General features: G+C 35.7%; 1 protein-coding gene across 3 annotated transcripts in view; it reads left to right on the top strand.

Moving 5' to 3' along the window:
- Window positions 1-13,991: 13,991 nt before the first annotated feature.
- The window catches only part of LOC120769259 (protein outspread), a 168,045-nt gene continuing 157,271 nt past the window's right edge, over window positions 13,992-24,765 (top strand). For all 3 annotated transcript variants that reach the window (XM_040096161.1, XM_040096160.1, XM_040096163.1), the window contains exons 1-2: window positions 13,992-14,327; window positions 20,208-20,589. In XM_040096161.1, coding sequence (XP_039952095.1) covers window positions 20,467-20,589 — 123 coding nt within the window. In that variant the 5' untranslated portion in view covers window positions 13,992-14,327; window positions 20,208-20,466. The remainder of the gene's footprint in view (window positions 14,328-20,207; window positions 20,590-24,765) is intronic.

Below are 24,765 nucleotides of genomic sequence, written 5' to 3'. Positions count from 1 at the left end.
GGTCAATTTGTAAAGTTTTTACTTTTCAAAAATACAAAAAGCTATAAATTTTTGATTTTTGTCCCTTACCGCCATAAAAGCATATACCACACATATGTACGTATGTATAAAGAAAATTATAAAATACCATGTTTCGAAAAAAAAAACTATAATTTAACCGGCCGAGTTGCCAAATATGACTGGCTGTAACATTTAAAATCGAATTTCAACAAGTAAGGAAGAGCTAAGTTCGGGTGTCACCGAACATTTTATACGCTCGCATGATAAAGTGATAATCGAGATTTCATTATCCGTCATTTACATATTTTTCAAATACCATATTTGTGTAAAGTTTTATTCCACTATCATCATTGGTTCCTAATGTATGTATTATACAGAGAAGGCATAAGATGGAATTCAAAATAGCGTTATATTGGAAGAAGGCGTGGTTGTGAACCAATTTCACTCATATTTTGTACATGTTAAGAAAATATTATATACCGAATTTCATTGAAATCGGTGAAGTAGTTCCTGAGATATGGTTTTTGGCCCATAAGTGTACGACGCCACGCCCATTTTCAATTTTTAAAAAGAGTCTGGGTGCAGCTTCCTTCTGCCATTTCTTCCGTAAAATTTAGTGTTTCTGACGTTTTTTGTTAGTCGGTTAACGCACTTTTAGTGATTTTCAACATAACCTTTGTACGGGAGGTGGGCGTGGTTATTATCCGATTTCTTCCATTTTTGAACTGTGTATGGAAATGCCTGAAGGAAACGACTCTATAGAGTTTGGTTGACATAGCTATAGTAGTTTCCGAGATATGTACAAGTAAGGGGCGGGGCCATGCCCACTTTTCCAAAAAAATTACGTCCAAAGATGCCCGTCCCTAATGCGATCCTTTGTGCCAAAGTTCATTTTAATATCTTTATTTATGGCTTGGTTATGACACTTTATAGGTTTTCGGTTTTCGCCATTTTGTGGGCGTGGCAGTTGGCCGATTTTGCCCATCTTCGAACTTAACCTTCTTGTGGAGCCAAGAAATACGTGTACCAAGTTTTATCATGATATCTCAATTTTTACTCACTTTTACACTTTGGTATATATAACCCTATATCTGACTCTTTTAGTGTTAGGACTTACAAACAACCGTTATGTGAACAAAATTATAATACTCTCCTTAGCAACTTTTTTGCGAGAGTATAAAAATCGTTTTGGTTCGTGTTTTTCATTGCAAGTTGCTACATTTTTAGAAAGGGATGTTCTCGTTAGGATAGATTAAAAAGTATATCATACTAATAACTGCTTAGAAAGCCGTTGCGTTATCGTATCTATAACGACTATATACAAGTATTGTTCATAAATACCCTCAAAAATCAACAAAGTGCTCTGAGCCCATTACAAATTTGTTGAGACTACTAAGATCAGTTTCGGCTATCTCCCCGGTCTCAGTCTTGCAATGTTACTTTTGTTAGTGAGGACATATACTCCAGATCTCGTACTCTTCCACATTTTGGTATAGCATTTTGGCATTTCATGTTATCGCGCCGTCGTGAAAGCCTACAAAATCCCCGTATTTTTATTAGAAATAATATATTTCCAAATATTTACTCAAATAATACCTCTACTTATGGTATAGTACGAGAGCTTAGTAAAATTTAAACTGCACAACCTTGTTCTGTAATTTTAATTTCAAATTACTTATAAATTTAAATTATTTAAGGGGTTAGTAGTCAGAGACATGAAAAAATGACAATTTAAAAATTTTTTTTTTTTTGTCAATAAATTATTTTACAAAAGTAAAAAAACGGCATCATTAAGTAAGGTTTCGACTTAATTTGACAAAATTTTTTAAAATATTATTAATAATTTTAAAAGTAATAATAAATTCTGGTAACCTTGTTGGCTGCTTGCGTTCACACACCTGCTTAAAAGTGTGTACATATGTATGTATAGTACATTCACATATTGTTGCCAACTAATAAATCGCGTTTGATATAATTAATCATTTAGTGCTGTGTTACGTCTCTGTGACAGTGCAGAAGTACTCAATTGCAAGGGTCGGGAAGGAGGTAAAAACAGCTACCAAGTTTGGTTACTAATGAAATTGAAAAGTTGAAGCTGTTTACGTCTAGGAAATGCGATCGAATCAATAATGTAGCTAAGTGGTTCGGCTGGTGGAAGTGGCTGACCACTTTAGTGGACATAAATAAAGTTCGAATTGGGAAAGTCTTTAAAATTTGTCTTGCCACTTTTGCTTCTTTGGTTCTAATTTTAATATTTTCACATAAGTTTGTAACTACATATACATATTGTAGATAGAAATAGATATGCTTACTACATATATTTTTTGATTGCTGGTATGGAGTACGATAACTTAATGTCCCGATTGAAAATGATGGTCAACATTGCGAGAGTATATGTATGTATATGTCTAAAGTGAAAAATATTTCCGTAAGACTAAATAGGTCATATGTGTGGCTTAAAATTCACTAATAACAAATAAGGAAAAGCTAAGTTCGGGTACAACCGAACATTTTATACTCTTGCTACTTGCAAAAATCAAAGCTGGAAAATGCTCAAACTTAACTAGAGGACCGGAATCCAATGAATTATATATATATATATCGTCGGTAGTATCGCTCCGATCTATTTTTCCAATACTACATACATTACTATTAACATACATACCACATACTAATAAAATGTTCCTTGATATTCATTAAAGTACATCACATACCATCACCAATCATATGGAGTAAATTCATTCCAATTTTATTCATTTTAGGAACAAAAGTACACTGTTATTAGTAAAACACGCTCTCACGTTTTCATTGAGATAACTCACATGTGGCCGATAAATGCAGTACAAAGTCACCTGGAAGTTCGAAAATCTTTATGTAAGATATCAACTATATATATATATGCAAGAAAATATATATATATATATATATAAGAAATCAACTATAGGTACTGGGATTCATATATGCGATACATAGGGGATTGAATATTTTTTGGTGGATTTGGACAATATTTGGCCATAGGGTGGCATACTCTAAAGGCATTATTCGTAGAAAGTTTTATCCCATATAATTAATAAATTTGAAAAAGGTCTGGCGGGTACCAGATATTTGATTAGATTTCTATATTTGATCTGCCCTAAAATGGGGCGATGCCGTCCGTCCATATTTACTATCTCTATAAATTTGTATTTCTATGTCTTATTTAGTTATCGATTTTTCGCACTTTTAGTAGCTTTCAACAGTACCGTAACATTGGACAGTGGACAGTTATCTTCCGTTTTCAAGCTTTCTTACAGTGTCGGTAGTGGTGTTAGAGAATTTGTTCTGACCGAATTTGGCATTTGAAGCTTAAGTGGTTTAGGAGATATTTACAATAAACCAATTAGGGAGCGGAACCACACCTACTTTTTTAAGTTTTTAGTACACAAGTGCCCTTATTACTTACAGATGACAGTTCTTTATTTTAATTTGGTGATTAGTTATGGCTGATGCAGTCATGTGTAGAAGTTCCCGCAAATTAAGAAAGTTCTCTGTACGCCATTTACATGGGAGTGGCCAGAAAGAACTCTTTTCATATGGCTCAAGCAGCTGACGACTTCCGGTCTTTGACCAAGTATCCTCTGGGTAGCCTAAGAAGATCCGTTTGAAGGCGAGCTAAAGTGAGAAGGTGAAACATCCCCTACATAGGGTTGTGCGCTGGGTTTGGGACCCGCCACTTAAAAAACGTCCCCAATGAAAACTAGACAACGGCCTCGGATGAGAGACCCCCCTTTTGATGGCGACCATGGCAAACGAAGTAAGGAATAAGATTTGAGGGCATGCAGCTGGAATGTTCAGGTCTTAATTGGCAAGGTGCCGCTGCCCAGCTGGTTGATGTCCAAGAAATGCGATGGACGGGACAAGGACTAAGGCGAGTAGGTCCTTTTGGCATTTACTACAGTGGACATATAAAGGAGCGCAATTTGGTATTTACTCCGGTGGATGAACGTCTAGCCACAATCAGCTGCCGGAGCTTTTGGTATTGCTCAACGTCGGTTTACACAGCCGTATTAGTTTTGAGAAGATATTAAATTCAGACAAAGGAGCATAAAAACAGCTCCTTTTCGTGCTGTCAAAAGCAGCTTTGAAATCACCAGTCTTTCCCAAGACTTGGCGCATGGTGAATAGCTAGTGTGTTGTTAATTTGCCAGGTCTAAAGCCACACTGATAAGGTCCAATCAGTTTATTAACGGTGGGCTTTAATCTCACAGTACGTTCGAAGGAAAGTTATAAGCGATGTTGAAAAAGCTTATTCCACGGTAGTTGGCGAAGATTGTGGAGTCTCCCTTTTTGTGGATTGGGCAGAATACATTTAAAATCCAATTGTCGGAAATGCTTTCGTCCGACCATATTCTATAAAGGAGTGGATGCATGCTCCTTATCAATTCTTCACCACCGTATTTGAAGAGCTCAGACGGCAATCCATCGGGTCCATCCGCCTTGTTGTTCTTAAGACGAATTTGCTCTCTTTTATATGGCCACTGGACAAGGACCTATATACTAGTCTCATTCCTTGTCCCGTCCATCGCCCTTCCTTGACGGCAGTAATATACGCCTTTACTTTTACGAGGACATTAACTAGCTAGGCAGCAGCGTCTTCCCAATTATGGGACCTTACATTCCATATGCATCCTTAATGCGTTTGCCATGGTTGTCATTAAAATGGAGGTCCTTTATCCGAAACTGTTGTTTCTTTTTCATTGGCGAGTCCCAAACCTAGCACACAACCCTTTCAAACGGATGTTCTTAGGCTACCCAGAGGATGCTTGGTCTAAGACCGAAAGTCGTGAGCTGCTTGAGCGAAAATCAATCTCTTTAAAACAAAATGTATGTCAGCAATCGTCGTCATCCCGTTACAGAGAAATCCGAAAGAGTAATGGAAAGCGCAAGAATAAGATAAACATTTGTTAGGATTAATAAAGGCAGTATTTTGATTCATTTTATATTCAACAAGTCGTTAAAAAAATTGTAGAAGTAATAACAAGGAAAAAATTTTATCTTCGTTGCACCGAAACTATGATACTTTTCACAGGTGCATTTTTTATAACATAAAAGATTATATGTACAAAAATAAATTTTTATCTTTATTTTGATATAGCCGTTTTAAAAGCAGTTGTGCAAGGTGCGTTCCAAAGTAAACAGGATTTTTTGAATCTAGTCTATCCCATAGCAGAATGCACGAGTGGTTTCAACGTTTTCAAAGTGGTCGTGAGGACATAAATGACGATCAACATATGGGCCAATCAAAATCCGTGATCACCGGAAATTCCATCGAAACTGTGCGTGAATTCATCAAAAATCAGCTGAAATCATCATTGAAATTCATGGAAATAGAATTGAACATCTCCAAAATATCGATTTAACGCATTTTGACCGAACATTTTGGCTTACGAAAGGTGTGTGCACGTTTTCTTTCGCACAAATTGACTGACGACCAAAAAATGCTCAGAATCCAACATTCGAAGGACGATTATTTGACCAAAAATCACATTTTAACCATTAACCACTCCCCGTATTCAACTGATGTGGCACCGTTCGACCTCTTCCTTTTCGGAAAAGTGCATTTGCTCAAGAAAGGAAAGCGTTATGCAGACGTAGAGGCCATTCAAAAGGCTTGCACCGGCATACTGGCGGCCATACCGGACAACGAGGTAAAACACTCGTTCGACATGCTTTTGTCAATATAAAAAATCTTTCCATACAAGAACTTTAGTTTGATCTGTCAATTTTTATGACAGCTATGTGCAATGTTGTCCTAACTAAAGATTTGTTTTTCTAAGGCTATAGCGCAACCTTGCATAATAATCTATGCCAAATTTCTCGTCAAATAAAAAAAATGTCATACAGGGGCTTGGGTTTAATCCATCAGTTTGTATGACAAGCACATCATATAGTGGTCTAATATCGGCGATTTCGACAAATGAGTAGTTTCTTGGGAAGAATAGGAGGTGTGTAAATTTTCAGATCGATATCTCAAAACGGAGAAACTAGTTCGCGTATACATATGTATACATATGTACATACGGTCGGGCAGACAGGCAAACATAGCTATATCGATACCGCTCGTGATGCTGATCAATGTTCCTTTATAGGGTCTTTGTTGTTTCCTTCTGGATGTTACGAACCCCGTGGGAAATTTAATATACCTTGTTCAAAGTATAAAAACCCTCAAGTATAAATAACAGTTTGTCTGTTTTCGACATTATTATTTAATGTTTACATAGAATCGTTAACTCCAAATTGTTTACGTAATAAGCGTATCAACATGACCTATCCTAATATTTTTATGTATATGCACCTAAATATGTACTTATATCTATAAGAGCAAACAGCGTATGAGTTCGAAAATGAGCTCTTTATAGCAAATTCTATACACACACATATAGGAGTAAACATATCTATATGTATATATCTTTTTGGATAAGATATAGCTACATATGTATATTTGTTAAAAATATCCTCAACGGTGCAACGACCTAAGCAAACCACACGCTATCCACGTACGTGGGCATATAAATTGCAGGAATATTTTTCAATGAGGCCGCTGAGACTTTTTGAAATTTTCGCAACTTCATAAATGGCGAAAAGCTACAGTGCTTACATAAAAAAAGCATGAAAATAAATACCAACAGCATTTGTCATCCTTGCCATGTGTGGTGATTGGCGTAAACGTTTGAAATAATTTTTTCACCTTTTTACTAGTTTCCTTCGCTGCCGTTTTTTCATAAATATTTTGAAAGTGTCCAAAAAAGGAAGTGCACCAACACACCATAAAGAGGTGAGCCGAAGTAAAGAAAACAAAAAAAAAATAACTGCAAGAAATTTCACTTTCACAAAAGGTCTTTGCACGTTTGCGCCCAGGCATGCGGGGTACTAAGACGCCGCATTGTACAGCAATGGCATGCTGACGATTTGCCGATACTTATACATACTAGGTATGTCGGTTTTCACGTAAGTAGTTATGTATGTGCTTTTGTACGAGTTGTCTTTGCGCTGGAATATGAAATTGGCGTGCCGCTTTGGCGTGCCGCTTTGGCGTTGGTAGCAGCGCGGTTATATTTCGTGTGGCGTTAGCGGCATTTTGCAAACAAGTGTCTGGTGGCCCGCCAGTCGTTGCGGCCGTCTGCGGACCACCTCACCGCACGGCACCTTACACACCCGCTTCCTGCTTACATGTTAGTCGACTTATTGTCGATGATTTGCGCATGCAATGCCTGATTGCAAATGCTTAGCGCCGTGTGCGCGTATGAATATGTGGAACTGCAACTGCAACTGATTTGGTACCAGCCGTTGGCTGTTAGCCACCACATATTTGTGCAGCTGTTTCGTATAGTTTTCCTATAGTACTTATTTTGGTTTAAATTTGGCTGGTTTCGTGCACCCAAAGGCTATGCAGGTGGTTCAACCGGTAGGCGCGCATTGACTCGGCACAGCAAATGCGCGTTTTGCCTTAACGAATGAACGCAAGCAATGCGAAAACGCGACTCACTGGCTGGGTGGAGACATCTGACTCTCCGTATATACCAAGAGAAGTTTCCGAAAATGTTTCAATAGTTTAATAAGCTCATATCTATGGCAATTACATATGTATGTACGTACAGATCAATTATTTAGGAATACATATTTCTTTATATAGTAATCAGGTTGAAGTCACCTGTGTAATCGAATTTTCCTCAATACATTTTTATCTTCAAAAGTATAATGTGCTGTTTAAAAACATATAAAGAGGATATATTAAGTTTGCTTCGAAGTTATAAAAATCCAGAAAGAAATGTCGAACACCCTACAGAGTTGAGCCGATTTAGCCAAGTCCGTCTCTCTAGATGCTTGTATATACGCGAACTAGTCCCTTGCTTTTTGGGATAGAAGAAGTTTGTCATTTGATAGACACGCTAATGACCACTATAGCACATGCTGCCCAACAATTGTGATCTATCAAAAATTAAGTTCTTCAACGTTTTCCATAACTTTTTTTATACTCTTGCAACATATTGCTACAGATAGTTTTGCTCATCTAACTCTTGTATACATCACCTAAAACTAATAGAGAAAGATATAGAGTTGCAATAGATGACGAGACGTGTTGAAAGCCGGATGACTGTATGTCTATACGTCCGTGCAAGCTGTAAATTCAGTAAAAATTTAGATATCTTGATGAGTATCGGTATGCGCGTTCCTTGGCAAAAACTAGTAAATCGTTCAATCAATACGTTGGGCGTTTCTGTCTCGTCGTTGTGGCGAATTTTGCCAAAAGATCTTGGCTTACATCCTTACAAGATCAAATTGAAGCCGGTTGACCACCAGAATCGTAGTATGCTCGAGAATTGAGCTGAGCAACAACTTGAAAATGATCCTAGTTTTCATCGAAAAATCATCTTTAGCGATGAGGCTCATTTCTGGCTGAATTGCTTCATCAATAACCAAAATATGCGTCAAGCAAACCAAAATATTGGCCAAGCAGCAATCTACGTGTACTCCATGAGTCACCACTATGTCCCGAAAAAATTACGGTTTGCTGCGGTTTATGGGCCGTACTTCTTCCGTGAAGATCAAGACCGACACGTTACTGTGAATGGGAATCGCTACTGCTGAATGATAACCATATATTTTTCGGCCCGAATTGGATGATATGGATTTGAATAATATTTGGTTCCAACAGGACAGGGAAACAAGCCACACAGCGAATGTCACAATCGATTTATTGAAAACCAAGTTTGGTGAACGTGTTGTCTCATAAAATGGCCCAGTCAATTGGCCACCTCGGTCATGCGATTTGACGCCGTGAGTCTATTTCATGTGGGACTAGGATTACGTCAAGTCTATAGTCTCTGCCAACAAGCCAGCGACGGTTGATGAATTTCGCACGAATATCGAACGTGAAACTGCAGTAGTATCGACTGATTAATGCTTGAGTACCGTCCAAAATTGGGTTCAGCGTCTGGACTTCTGCAAGGATAGAAAAGAAATCGAGTTCCATACGTAATGGCATCAAATGTACTTTCACAGGAACAAAGAAATTCATTGATATACCAAACCATTTTTATTGTATTTTTTTTGTAGCGCTTTTATTGAAAAACCCGTTACATATCATTCAAACTGACCGGTCAGAATCAAGATACAAATCTTCGTAAAAGATATTTTTTTTTTTACTAATTAACCTTAGTTTGAACCCTGATGCAAAACGCTTCCCGTTGGATGAAAACCGTTAGTCAATAACATTTTCGGATTTAGTTATAAATATAGTTAATAACTATAACAAATGCACCTGTCAAACGAATTCCTTTGTAGTTTTGAACGGCTATTCGAGGGGAAACGGGACACGAAGGAGAACTGGAGAAAATGAAACGAGAAGAAATGGGTCAGAAAGGCGAGAATGGATAATGAGGTTTCTTTAGTTTAATCTCCAACATACAAAGGCGGCATTCGAACACCTATTACTTCATGTGGAACGAGAAGCGCGCCAAAAGGGAAATCAATTTTATCATTGTCGCCGATGCAAACTCGCAGTATACAATCTGGGGATGTTCGAATACAAATAAGAGAAATAAATATTTTTATTTGCAACAAGGCTAATACATCCACTTTTAACAAGGCACTCAGGAAGGAGATCCTCGACCTCATCCTTGCCTTTAGCTCGTTGTGACCTCTTATTTCATACTGGAGGGCTCTAAAGGACCACTCATACTTCACTCCAGGTTTATTACGAAAGGAATCCTTGCTCTTTCCTGACGTGTATAAGTGCATCGAAGTCCTCAGAATGGCTTAGTGGTAGAGGGAAACCATTCTGGTGGTAAGATTGCATGTATCAGCAAGGATTTTAGACCAATCAGTGTCTTCTCTTTCTTATTGAAAACCCTAAAGAGATGATTGATCGTTAGGTTTATAAGGAACAAAGAGTTAGAGAACGCGTCTTGGGCCTGCTGACAAAGTTAAGTTCTTAAACAAGAAGCTCTCGGGGAACACTGAGATCAAAGAAAGAGCATGGAAGGTATCCGTTACCCTGTACTGCTGCAGGCGAGCCAATGGCAAAAAGTCGGAACTTTCACCAAAGATAGTTCCTTAGCTCTATGAAACCATAGTTAAACCTTTAATGATGTACGGAATTCTTATTTGCTGGACGGTTGTGGAAAAGACTACACTCGTGAAAAAAATGGCGGTTGTTCTACGCACTGCGCTGATGAGTATTGCACACACCAAAGATGACGCTGAATGTGTTGCTACATATACGTACATAAGTATAACAGCGGTAGATATAGTCACATAGTGCATTGCCGCGAAAGCTGCCTTCAAACTCACGAGAATTTGGGTTCTTAGAGAACTGTGAGTCTGGGCGGTCTGGAATTCTCGCACACTTTGACTTAAATCTAAAATACTTGGATACCAGGTCACCATCGCTTCTCAGTTCACAAATCCTCGAGGGGAAGGTAGAAATACCGCTTTGAAGTGCAGCCTCTTTCAGAGTGATTACTATCCACTCTTATAGTAGAGCAGTAATATTAGCCTTGAGTTCGGTGCTTGAGAGCTCTCCGTCACCATCGCTTCTCTGCTCACATACCCTCGAGGTGAATTTTTTTACGGATAGATCAAAGCTTTCGGTAAGTATAGGTGGACGGTGGAAATGAACCGCAGATTTTCCATCAGCTCCAGTTTTAGGCTTCTTGATCATTGCAGCCTCTTTCAAAGTGGTTACTATCCACTCTTATAGTAGTATCACTGACCTACTATATGAGTTGACCGCGGAACGTACTAGGGCAGGTATTTCAGTCTCAATAACTTCGAAATGGGAACAGGTGGTGTGCAGTAGCAAAATCTTTCTGGCCTAGGATGAATCGCAAAAGGTGTAGGGAATTCTTCGCTTGAATATACCACTTTTGTCAGATCAAAATAAAAACCCCGGGGAACTCACACTTTCTATCTGAAATAGCGAAAATATAAATAAAACACCTAAAAGACTTGTGATATGTTCCGGCACTTTGTCGATAGCTAATATCTAAATATAGGAGTTTTTCATCTGACTTCACGAAGGACAGCCAGCTAACTAAAAAGCAAAGCTTGAATAGTACTCCCACATTTTAACAGGTTTAATGTCCATAATGGAAATAGCGGGGTCTCAATAGTCACCTTACTCATGTACCCATTCTATCCTTTCGATTACCATTCTATCCCGACATTTAACCGTATGTCAAATAACTTGACTTTGATCGGTCAGTGTGAATGGTAGCTTGTATATGTCATAGTATTTTGATCTGAACCGTTTCGAAGAACAAAATCCGTGTTAAATAAAAAACTTTCCATACAAGAACTTGATTTTGGACGATTACTTTATATGAAACCCATATTTCTTCAAAGCCCAATGTCGGCGGTTTTGACAAATGCGCAGCTTCTTGGGGAGAAAACGTGTGCAAAATTTCAGGTTCGTGTCTCAAAAACTGTGCACGTCTTTAACTACTACACCACGGCACCGTTAGTAGTCAGCTATAGATTCCAGATCTCGGAACTTATAGCTGACTAATCTAGACACTCTTATAACTTCTCATGCATTCTTTGAACATATTAGAGCAACTGCGAAAAATTAGTTGGTAAAAAGTGAAAGCATTACAAATTTTTTCAAGATACATTGCTAGAAAAGAACAAGAAAAAACGTTAACTTCGGTTGCACCGAAGCTAAATACCCTTCACAGGTGCATTTCTGTTAGTAACTATGTGTTCAGTTTGTATGGAAGCTATATGCTATAGTAATCCGTTCTAAACAAGTTTTTTTAGAGATTACATTGTTGCCTTAAAAAATAACATATACCAAATTTCGTGAATATATCCTGTCAAATGTGAAAGTTGTCCATACAAGAACTTGATTCCGATCGTTCAGTTTGTATGACAGCTATATGCTATAGTTAATCGATCTGAACAATTTATTCGGAGATTACGTTGCTGCCTTAGAAAATAACATACATATATCAAATTTCCTGAATATATCTTATCAAATGTGAAAGTTTTCCATACAAGCATTTGATTCCGATCATTCAGTTTGTATGGAAGCTATATGTTATAGTGGTCCGATATCGGCCGTTCCGACAAATGAGCAGCTTCTTGAAGAGAAAATGACGTTTGCAAAATTTCAAAACGATATCTTAAAAACTGAGAGACTAGTTCGTATATATACAGATAGACGGACAGTCAGACAGACGGACATGGCTAAATCGACTCAGCTTGACATACTGATCATTTATATATATACTTTATAACGTCTCCGACGATTCCTCTGGGTGTTACAAACTTCGTGACAAGCTTAATATACCCTGTTCAGGGTATAATAAACTATTTGATATTTGTATAAAGAGCAAAATATAAAATTATGACAATCGAATGAATAAGATGTATTCTTTAGCTTTATAGATTTTCCGCAAGACCCTTGGCAAGAAAGTCAAAAATGGTTATTAGAAACCATATAATAGGTGATCTAAGTAGAGTTACTTCTTCCAGCAGCTTTGACAGATTCGTATGAGTCGCTGTCATGTTATTTTTGTTCAGTGTTGTTCAGCATTTCAGCAGGCTATTCGCAACACCAACACCCATCTTGAGACTCAGCATTCATTGGATAATATTCGGCCGAATAGATACGCAGAGAAGAAAATATAGCAGCCGTTGCTGAGAGTGTACACGTAGAACGTGGAGAGTCGATTCGGCGCCTTTCGCATCAACTCGAACTAACGGATGCCACGACTTGGCACATTTTAGTATATTTGAAAGGGTACAAAATACAGCTTGTGCAAGAACTGAAACCGCTCTACCTTCCCAAGCGACATCGCTTCACTCTATAGGCTCTTGAAAAGTTCCAAGAAGATCCGGCGTTTTCGAAATTTTGTTCAGCGATGAGGCCCATTTCTTTCTCAATTGGTACGTAAACATACGAAATTTCCGTACTTGGGACTAAGAGCAACTGAAGAGATTGAAGAGCTGCCGTTTCATCCAGATAAAATAATGGTTTGATGTGGTTTCTGGGCCGGTGGAATCATAGGTCCATATTTCTTCAAATATGATGCCGGTGAGAATGTAACCGTCAATGGCAACCTTTATCGCGCCACTATAACCAACTATTTGATGCCTGAAATTGAAGCTCGTTATCTCGGCGACATTTAGTTTCAACGAGACGGCGGTACTTTTTACACATCTCATGTATCAAAGGACTTATTGAGAGAACACTGCAATGAGCAGATAACTTCACGTTTTGGACCGGTCGATTGGCCACCAAGATCGTGTGATATCACACCGTTAGACTTTTTCCTGTGAGAATCTGCGAAGTCTAAAGTCTATGCGAACAATTCCGCTTCGATTCAGGCCTTGGAGGAAAACATAGAAAATTGGACTCAAGGGATGGATCGTCTGAAACGTAGCCGCGGCCGACATTTGAAAACGATAATCTGCAAAAAATAAATGTTAAAGAATGTTCTTTCGAATGATAATAAACATTCTCCATTAAATTTAATGTTTCTGTGCTTTTACTTAAAAAAATAGGGAACCTCGAAATGGATCGCACAATATTTTCATTGGCGTATAACTTGAAAACTCGGTAAACAATCAGTTAAAAATGTAACTAAAAGCAAAATAATAATTATTAATATTTTTTTATGCTTGGCTCCCATTGCTAAAGACCTACTGCAGTCAATTCACTACTTTTCAGTATTGCAGAGCGCAAAATAAATAAGATTCCAACTTTTCATATTTACAGCCGTTGGATACCCTGACCTCACTTACTAAACATTCAACAACCCATCATCAGCGCGACAAAGCAACTCTGCCCCAACAAATTGGAGCTCTTCGAACCCCATGAGCGAACATGTTTGAGCTGTGGGTTGGACATCATGCGGCCAGTGTGTGTCTGGGCATTGCCATTCATTGGCTAAGAAGCGATGAACGGCTGGCAAATGAAACCAGTTGAGTTGTATTCACGTATCTGAATGGGTACGTGTACGTGTCGCGCACGCATAAATCGAATGTACAACAAACGATTAATGCAAGAAGTTGACTAAATATTGTAAATAAATTTAAGAAACGGGTCACTGTAAACAAGAATTGCAGTACAAATTTAGAGTGCAACGAAAAGCACTGCATTCTCAAGTGATCAATGCCTAAAAATGTATCTTTCGGATTACTAAATAAATGCCAATTTGCAATGCGCAAACTGTTGTGAAGTGAGAAGTGAAGCGAAAAGTAAATACGCGAGTGCGAAAATGGGCACGAAATAAATGTTGTAGTGCACAACAACAACAATAGCTACGGTGTAAAGTCAAAAAGTAATGAAATATTTGCTGTTTTTCGGTGTTTTTGTATAAGTTTTTCGTCATGTTAAAAAGTTATGAATACGAAAATCAAATAGCAGGTAGTTTAGCAAAGGCAGCAGCGCAGCCACAAATGAAGGAAAACAAAAATAAGATATGTATGTGTTAAAACCTGTGCTTGTAATAGGAAACTAAAATTTAAAACAAAATTAAACAATACGATACATTGTGTGTGTGTTTTAGGAATTGTGAAAAGTGCAATAAAAAATCCACGTTAATCGGCTAAATATATGCAAAAACGAAAAAATAACAAAAAATAAATAAATTTTCAAAGTGCAAACGTAGCTAATACGAAAACAAATGAAGAAAAACACACAAAGCAAACAAAAACTGGCTGTTCGTGAAGACAGACAGACAAAAATAATGAGATGTGGCATGCAGCAAGAAGTGGCTCGCCGTTTGACTTGGTGGCTGAATGACTGCATTGCTAACTGGCTGCGTGTGCTGTTAACTTGTTTTTGTTGTTGACTCTGACTCCTGTAGCTGACTTTTGTTGAGGCTAAACCGATAGCCGTTATTATTATTGTTGTTGCTGCTGCTGACGTTCTTTACTTGAGATTCACATAACTGCCAGCAGATACTGTTGTTGTCTGCATTATTGTTTTGTTTGCATTTTTTGTTGTTGTCACTGTCATTTATTAGCGTTTCATACATAACCATTCAATAAGGAATTTTATAATCAACTTTGCTAAGATTTTATAATCGGCGCACAAGCTTAGCAATTGTGTGTGTATAAATTTTGCTATGGCAAGCTAGCCTTGGTATTGTTAAATGTAATAACAAATAGAATAGAAAAATTAAAATTTAGGCACGAGATGATCTCAGCTGAGTCAGTTTGTGAGTGTGACGAAGCGCCTTTACCATTATATACGCCAGAATCACATAGACTCGTCAGACGAATGCGTGAAACTCGAATCCGACACCAAAAAATAATAGTTTTTTGTGCAAAATAATGCTTGAAAAGAGTAGTTTTCGTGAGAAAATCATAAAAAAATTTAATATTTGTTTATATTATGTCCACATATCCATAGATACATACATATGTGCATGAAAGATTTCTATATGGATACTTCATTACGCAGAAAATATAGACAAAATAGATAAATATTGAAAAATAGTTGTTTTGGATTCAAATAGATCGTAGATCGTTTAATAGAAAAATGTATGAGCCGCTAAAAAGCCGTAACTTCGTGCTTTGGGAAAATGTTTTTAGTTACTTTTAAGTCAGACCTAACTAATACTCTGCCAGCCATATGTGCAGAAATGCTTTAGATGAAATCTATTATAGTCTCTCTTTTAAGACGGAACCTTTATCCAAAAAGGTTGGGAAGGACTTCATAAAATATAACGACAATACTGATATCAGACCTTTGAAGCAAGCTTATCGAACGTGAGACTCCAACGATCAGTCACTTTACAATAGACAAGTCAGAGTTAAATCTGTGCCCACCTCTCCTGTCATTTGAAATTGAGAGCGTAGCTCACCTACCCGACTTTGACAGTTGACTGGATCGGATAGGTTTAACGTTTAGCAATAGGAATGACTAAAACGGTCGGTCTGAAATCGTACTAAAAATATTTATGAACGGAGAGATTTGATACCGCCGTTCAAGTTCACTAACAAAAATGTAAAACATTGAAAATTAAAGAAAACGCGAAATTTGAATGTTTTTAATGAAATATTTTCGGATTTGATGCTTCGGAGTATTAATTTTCAATTGCAAACGATAAAAACTTTGTCAGCTAAAAAGTTTATTTACTTTATTTATTGTTGTAGATTCAAAAATCAATTGTTCCTATATATCACAAATAAGATTTAATGGTGAACAGATAGTAATTTTCAATCGTTATATTGGTTGTTTTAATTTAAATGCTTAAAAGCAAATATTTTGTCCTATCTGGCTACAATGGAAAGTGTTATAAAAAACACAAATTTTAAGTTGTTCTCATACTAGAAATAGGGTATCCCTTTATCCATGGGTAAAATAATCCCTTTTCTAAATCTCTTACCGAGTGTTTTGTATGGGCTAGAGAGTGCGATTGGTTAGCAACACTAAAGTTACACTTGATCTTTTACTTAGTGGATGTACTCATAGAAAAAAAAATTATGGCATTCTCTACCGAACTCTTACGACCTCTCTGCAGGTATCTTCCGACTCTCACCTCTTACTATGCTATATCTCTGATAAGACAGTTTTTAAATAGTTCGCTTCATAGACCTGGTGATAGATAACTTTAGTGGTTGTAACTAAACTATTATACTACCAAACAAACGTTACAGCAACAAAAAATATAATAAAATACTTTTATGGAAATGCAAATTCTTTAAGCTAAACTTTGAGATTACATAAAAATGACAAGCTGGTGAGAAACTAATAAGTATAAAAATCAATAATTATTATTATAATCGAATAATTGTAAGAACCGTCAACCTGCTGACCAATTTCGAAAACACAGTTGAAAACGGTACAACCGTACAAAAACAAGAATAAAACGATTACGGTTGCTATGAAAAAATAACGTAAATAAGTACACAAAGCGTAGAATTGAATACAGTCGCAGAAATTCAAGTAAAAACATGGAATCATGAAAAATAAACAAAATGTGCACGTAAAAATGTAAACAAAATAAAAAGTAATAAAGTACTTGTACATAAAAAATTTAGTACAGACCGTTTTTAGCTTTTCACACACAGGTGTGTTGTACCTGTATGGGTAAATATGAGTAAAGCGCTCAGAAGGTAATAAAAAACCGTAACTAAAAGTGAAGTCGAAGCGCGACTCACCCACTTTTTTTGATGACGAAGTAAAAAATAAATAATGAAACAGCAGTGGTAAATGAGCGCGCGAAAAATGAAAAATCAGCTTAAAAGCCGCACTAAACTTAGAATTCTTATCGCATTTCTATGATTTTACATTGCGCTTAACTTTATCTATTAGCACTTTAATTGCGGCGCTTTATCTCAAAGTCGGTAAATTTTATTTTATTATTTTTTTTTTGCAGTAGATAAATGTACATCTTTTAATTATTCGCATTATTTTTTGTTTACTTGCTATGACCTCAATGCGTTTTTCGCCAATTGAACGCACTTTACGCCTACTTGCGTTGAGCATAAGACTGCGTTTAAGAAGCGTAATTGGCGAGTGACAGAAACATTAATAAATACCTCTACAAAAGCGGTAAAACTGCGAAGTAAAGTCGAGCAAGTAATGATTCAGTACGTGCATATGTATCTTATTTATCTGCATATATGTATATTCGTATACATATTTACGTATTGTCTAGTTTAATTTTTCGCGCATTTTAACAATTAACACACATATATATGTACTTATGTGAAATTTCATGTACGTAAGTATATATATACCTACCTACATATTTACCCAATTATACGGTACATGCCGCATCGAGTGTTTTTATGTGCATTACTTCACAAGTGTCACGTGTACGAGCAGCTGTCAAATCGAGCTGTCAAAAATGTAACATGCTTCAGTTGCTCGAGTGCAGTTAATGTACCCCTAAGAAATTATATAAACATTTAACATTAACCTGTATAAAACAATATCATTGAATTTGTACTTTGAAGATAAAAGTCATTATTTAATTGGTTGGCTTATGGGAAGGTCAAATAACGGCCAGATTAGTGGCAATGAGACAACAACAAAAATAATAACACAAAAATCATAATTTACGCCTGTATCTCCGAAAATTATTTCTCTTATTAGTTTTGGATCGTAAATATATATGTACATATGTAGGTGTTCATTGGAAATGCCAGGTGTGAGATATTTTGTACTTTTCGTCTATATTACGTTGATCACAAAATGTATAGCGGTGTTTATATCATTTGATTATGATTATTAGTATTGAGGAAAGTCTACCTTAAGATTTAGCCAAACTTAGACAGTCTTTGTAGTTAGTCTTTATAATCTGGATCTTTTAGAAATACTTGGAAGTCATTGACAAATTATAAAGCACGACTGTGGTCGAACATTTGCTTGATTCACCCAAGATTGATTGAAAGCGGTTAAAATTATTAAATAAGAGAATGGAGTTTCTTTATTTTATGTAATGAACGGAGAGTTATTGAGTGAATATCGAAATCGATTTCTACACAAAATTTCAAGCAAATTCGTTTATAAATTTTCTAAGGCAAAAATCGCCAAAAAAAATGGTTTGTGATGTGCCAAACGCACACAAATTGACATACATACAAATAGAGATGAAACACGCTAAGTTCGGGTGCAATCGAACATTTTATACTCTTGCAACTTGCAAGATTCAAGGCCAGGAAAATACTATAAGGTGTAAAAACTTGGAGAGTACAGTTAGCAGGATGTTCGAAAATCCTGATATTGGTTATAAAGGTACAGTTACAGTTACTTTAATAACGCAGTACCTAGTACGGTTCGACCGTATCGAATTTTTTAAACGCGTTTTTCTCGAAACTGCTTTTTTTCACACGGTACCGGCATTATCTCAAGTTCTATACAACCGATTTACTTGAAATTTTGTGTGAACCTTCTTTATATAATTCTTTATCGTTCCTACCAGCATCGGGTCAAAATTTTTCTTTTTAATATTTTTAAAAAATTCAGAAATTTCAAAAAAAAGTTTCGTGTTCTCTAAAATAGAGACTATAACAGCATCCTTACTGATTAAGAATTTCTTTTGATTTTTTTTCAGACCACCAGGAGAGTCAGGATCATTGTCACCAGGATGCGCCATTTTTTTTACACCTGTCTCTCCCCCCTCTAATTATTTTAATTTTTAATATTTTTTTGTAAATTTTTTTTTCTGTATTCTTAAGATATCAATAAAAACACCATAAAAAAATGGATAGTAAAAATATTATTTGCCTTTTTTTACGACACTTTACCTGAAATTCATGCTTCTAGAGTAGAATACCCCCTTAACAGTTTTTGTTGGATTTGAACAATTTTTAATTATAAGGTGGCACACACTAAAGGCATTATTCGTACCAAATTTTATATGTACTGTTAAATTAATTACTTCTTGATTAGTGTACTGGAAACTGAACGAATCAAGTGAAATTTTGCTATGGGGGAAGTATTGAAAGTGGGCGTGGTTGTCCGATTTCGTCCATTTTCACGGGTCGGGTAAAATTTAATTAACTTCGCGTATTTAGATACTGATTTATCGCGCTTTTGATTCTTTTTAACAGTACTTTTATATGGAGAGTGAGCGGGGTTATCTTCTGATTCCATCCTTTTTCACTCAAATTTTAAAATGACAGAAAACGACATTACAGGTGTAAACCTAATAAAGAGATTTCAAAAGAACTCACTAAACCATCGCTATATTTTTGAAAAAGTCATGTTCATTAAAATATAACTTAATTATTTTAATAAATAAATTAAGCATGAATGATATTTCTCCATACGTATAGTGAAAAATATGCTGAGTAGAATTGCCACCTGTTTACAATTTTTTTTTGTGCGCCAAATAAATGGATTTAAGAAAGATTTCCAAGTGTTGCCAAGAAAGATTAAATTAGAAATTAAGAAAACTTGTGCTAAATAAATAGAATACCAAAAAATCTCGGATTTTATACAAATGCATACACATACATATGTATCTAACTGCAGTTATCTCAAGCAAAACATGTAATTCCTTATATAATAATTATCGCCTTTTATAAAAAAATTGCTGAATATCCAGATTCATAACCAGAGTTCAAGTAAAAAGAACGATGGGTGGCAGCAGCAGTTGTAAGGACATAAAAAATAAGCTTTATGATTTTATTTTATTCATTTGAATATTATTATGAATAAATTTTATATTTAGCACCTTCTTTTTCTCACCAAAATATAGTCACATCATTAAATAGTTAACGTAAATCGGAAAAAAATCCAAAACCGATGATAAAGTTACCATCTATATAACATAAATTTCAATAAACAAAAACAAAAGAATTTTATTAAACTATCTACATTGCAACAGATACATAGAAGCCAACACATATTTACAAATTGCATGCACATATACATATGTATGTCGCAATAAAAACTGAATTGTAACAACAAGAAAAATAGACAATAAAAATAGCTCCACTTACAACAACAGCGCAAAAATGTCGGCAACACGCACCTCGGACTGTCGTAAATTTTCACCAAATATCTTCAATAAAAGCAAATGCAGTCACTGCTTTCGTCAGCGCGAGGAACACAGCGCCGCCGCCTTGGAATGTAATCGGGTATGTCAGTTGCATCTATATTTAAATATTCCAAAGACCAGATATATGTACATATCTTTTAGGTATAACTAGTATATAAAATATTAAAATTATATCGTTGTGTATATACATTTATAAATACTTATGTATAGATGCATACATATGCAGTTCAGTTTTTGGGGCCTGGCACGCCTGCATAAATAACGCCATACATCACTGTTCTTATTTTATAAATAGAAATTTCATAGTCACATGTTTGTATGTATGTATGTATGAATGCATGCATGCAACTGCTTAAAGTACCGGCTTTGCCCGGTAAACAATATTAACTTCATGCCTCATATGAGATAGTTTGTATATGCGAGTGGCATATGCCACATAAAAGTCAGAGAAATTTATATAAATCCACAACAGACAGCAGTAACATACATACAAACACATATAATCATCAAAACAAATACACCGCAACGGTGCCCAGTTCTGTGCAATATGCCAACCGGCCTTGCTAGCCTTGCATATATAATGAGTTGAAATTCTGTCGCTTTGTTATTCTAATCAAATGTTTTATATTAGTTTTTATTTCTTCTTGATAGCTTTTCCGTTTTTTTTTTCTTTTTGATGTTTACCTTTTGACTTAATTTTTCCATGCACACACTTACACACACGTGGTACATATTTAAGCATGCAGCGTTGCTCTTTTAATTTGAAGCTTTTGGTTTTTTCCTATTTCTTTACTTTTTATCATAATGTAGTATATATGTATGTGCATTCACTGCGTTATGGAAATTGGTAGCTTTGTTTGTTTTCTAAGCGTCACAGCTCAGTGTTATGCAGAAGACTACTTCAACTATTATATAGTATTCATTGCTAGTTGCATATTATTAGCGCATTCAAAATTTGAACATACACATGTGGAAGCAAAAGTTTAACCATATGTACAAGTACATATGTATGTATATGTATACACTATATTGAAGACTCGGGCCTTTTCCATTGTATGTGACTTCGAACAAATTTGAAATGTTGTATGAAGAATACGAGTAAACTACTCTTTAGTCCATTCTACTTATTAAGATCGCTAATTCATTTAATTCTCCATCACTTGCTATAAGGCAAACTTCAGCCTTTAACTAAAGTTACATTCGTTAATGAGAAGCTCAATACTACATCCCAAAAAAAAACCTATAAGAGACGTTCATACATTTTACGGTCTCAAATTTTAATTTGCTTAAAACAATTGGGGTACTCACAACCCGTCATAAAGCATCGTAAAATCATAAAATTATAAATTTTTACACTTGTTTAAAAAAGTGTTGTTGAATTACATACAAAAATGAGTTTACACTTTTACAATTATCAATGCTATGTTTTCGGATCGTTATAACTTATAACTTTATGAGACTATGTGATACCCCTAAATGTATTTAATATGGTCAAGTTTCCGCACTAATGTCGGAGGAGATTTACTTGCTTTTAGGGTTAATATACACACATTTTACACTATCCGCATGAAATTTCAGTGAGTTCTTTATTTATATGATTAATTCCATATTGATATTCGTAAAACTTATATTAATATCATAAAAGTATAAATTTGCAGGAACCCATAACTATCCCACTTTCTATGTAATATAGCTCACTGTTATTTAAAATGAACTTAACTATCGAATTATGAGGAGAATTGCTGTTATAGACTGCTACTGAAGTAGCAGATTTTGATTCCTTTCCTGATGAATAAAGCCTTGTCTAAACACACCACCTAAGACAATGTTAAGCCTTCGACCTATTTCATTCATTTTTGGATTTGGTTCAGAAATTGTAGAACCCTACATTTGATGAAAAATCAAGATTCAGACCATTCTCATTGGAGGAGAAACTCGATTAAATATAAAAACAACTATCTGATAAAACCAACTCTTACATTTTAACTTAAATGTGGTAATAACAACTTTTTTCCATTTTTTACTCAAAATCTCAACTTGGGCTCACGTCCACGTGTGAAAACTGTACTGAAAAAAGATTATCTTAAATTTATAATTGCTCTTTTTCATTTAAGCAGAAAGGAATTATATATTTAAATAAAGTCTGCTAAAAAATATTTACTTTTATGTCTTTCCTGATGGCAATGATTATCTTAGAAACTTACAATATATCAATCACTACGTGTACACGTGCGGGACGTGTACGCTAGCAACAAATGTATGTAAATTCATTAAAAGTTTAAAGATTAATAGATAAATAATGAAAAAGCCAAAACAGGGCTTGTACTAAAAAAAAATGGATAATTAGTTAAATATCAAGCTACAAGACATAGTTGTCAAAACTAAAGTTGCGAAATAGAGATGACAAGCGATAAAGAGCGAACAAGAATGCTGAAATGGTTCTTAAAAGACAAAAAACCTTATTAATTCCAGTTACCAATACAAATATACGTATATGTATTTGTATATTAAAATTCATTAAAGTAGATTTTTCATAGAGAAGCGTATAAGCTTAGATGTTTTTTTTAGCGTAAGTTGAATGTAATATAATATTTTCTAAATTGTTAAGATCTGCGATGCTTTCCGTCATCACATCGTTTGCATTCAATAACTATAATATTAATGAAATCTTTTGGATCTCCTTAATATAACAAGATTAAGAGTTAGAAATAGATAACTGCAACTTGTTCACTACAACTCTTTTTTAGAGAAAATCTGTGTCAAAGTACGTTGTTTCCGTTTCATTCAAATTAGACAGACATAAAAAATATGTATATCAATTTGATGTCATTCTCGTTCAAACGATTGGAGAAGTCTGTGCGATATTCTATTTTACACATAAAAAGATCATGTTACCGATAACAGTGCTCTATATCCACAATTCATAAAACTATCAACGATTTTGTGAGATTTGCCTCTTTCATTTTTATATCTACCATTTTACATTACAAAATCAGGAAACTTCTTCTTAACTGGAGTAGCCACCGCTTACTCGGTTATAGCCGAGCTAACAACAGCGCGTCAGTGGTTTATTCTTCAATTCGAGATGCCAAGTCCTTCTCCCACTGATCTCTCCAACGGAGTAGAAATGGAAGTCTTCCTCTTTCTCTGCTTCCACAAGCAGGTATTGAATCGAAAACATTCAACGCTAGAGTGTTCTCTTCCATCCGCACAAAATGATTAGATAAGATACATTGATTAGATAAATTATATAGCCGGACGGGAATAATGAGTAAATTATAGAATTTTGTCTTTATTCGTAGAGAGAAGACTTTACTTTTCAATTGCCCACTAAGTCCAAAGTATTCCCATTTTGGCAAGAGTGATTCTGTATTGGATTTCGAAACTGATATTATTGTTTGTGTTAATGTGGACGACTTCAAAGTTATGACTGCCAATAGTGACTTGTGAGTCAAGACGCGAATGCGATGACTGTTTGGTTGGTGGTATTTCGTCTTATCCTCGTTCACAACCAGACGCATACATATGCTTCGCTTCCTTATCCAGTCTGAAAAAAGTTCTGCTGTGCTGCGTTATGTGAATGTTTTCATCCGACTATACATACATGTGTTGCAAAAATGCTAATACATGCACCTTGTCATTTCTTCGCCGCCGTATTTGAATGGCTCGACCGTCACCGATTGCGTAATCTGGTTCGCCATCCTAAGATGTGACACTTTCACTGCCGTTCAGGTTGGGCCATACAAGAAACCTTCCGTTAGCTGTGATCTTAAATCATATCGTCCGTCGTTATCAAAAGTGGGGTCCTTCATCCGAAGCTGTAGTTTCTTTTTCATTGGGTAGTAGTATAATTTTTCTACACATTAATATAATGAACCGCTTGTTTCAAGACCGACGACCCGTGTTCCTAGGCCGCATACGGGTGACTACCGCAGTATACAAGGGGTATAGCCCTACGAATGTAGTGTATAGTTGCCATACAAACTACAAGTTAAATCCGTGTATGGAAAACTTTCTTATTTGAGAAGATATGTATCTTCACGAAATTCGGCATGGATTATGGCCTAAAACATCGGTACAATGTCCAAACAAATCGTTCAGATAGGACTACTAGAGCGGATATCTGACATACAAATTGAACTATCAAGGTCAAGTTTCTGTATGGAAAACTTTTTATTTGACAAAATATCTTCACGAAAATCGGTGTGAATTATTGTTTAGGGGCACTAGGTTTTACTTTGATTGCAGCTCCAAC

This window comes from Bactrocera tryoni, chromosome 2 (genome assembly GCF_016617805.1).
Source record: "Bactrocera tryoni isolate S06 chromosome 2, CSIRO_BtryS06_freeze2, whole genome shotgun sequence".
Taxonomy (NCBI): domain Eukaryota; kingdom Metazoa; phylum Arthropoda; class Insecta; order Diptera; family Tephritidae; genus Bactrocera; species Bactrocera tryoni.
This window is presented reverse-complemented; position numbering and strand designations above follow the sequence as displayed.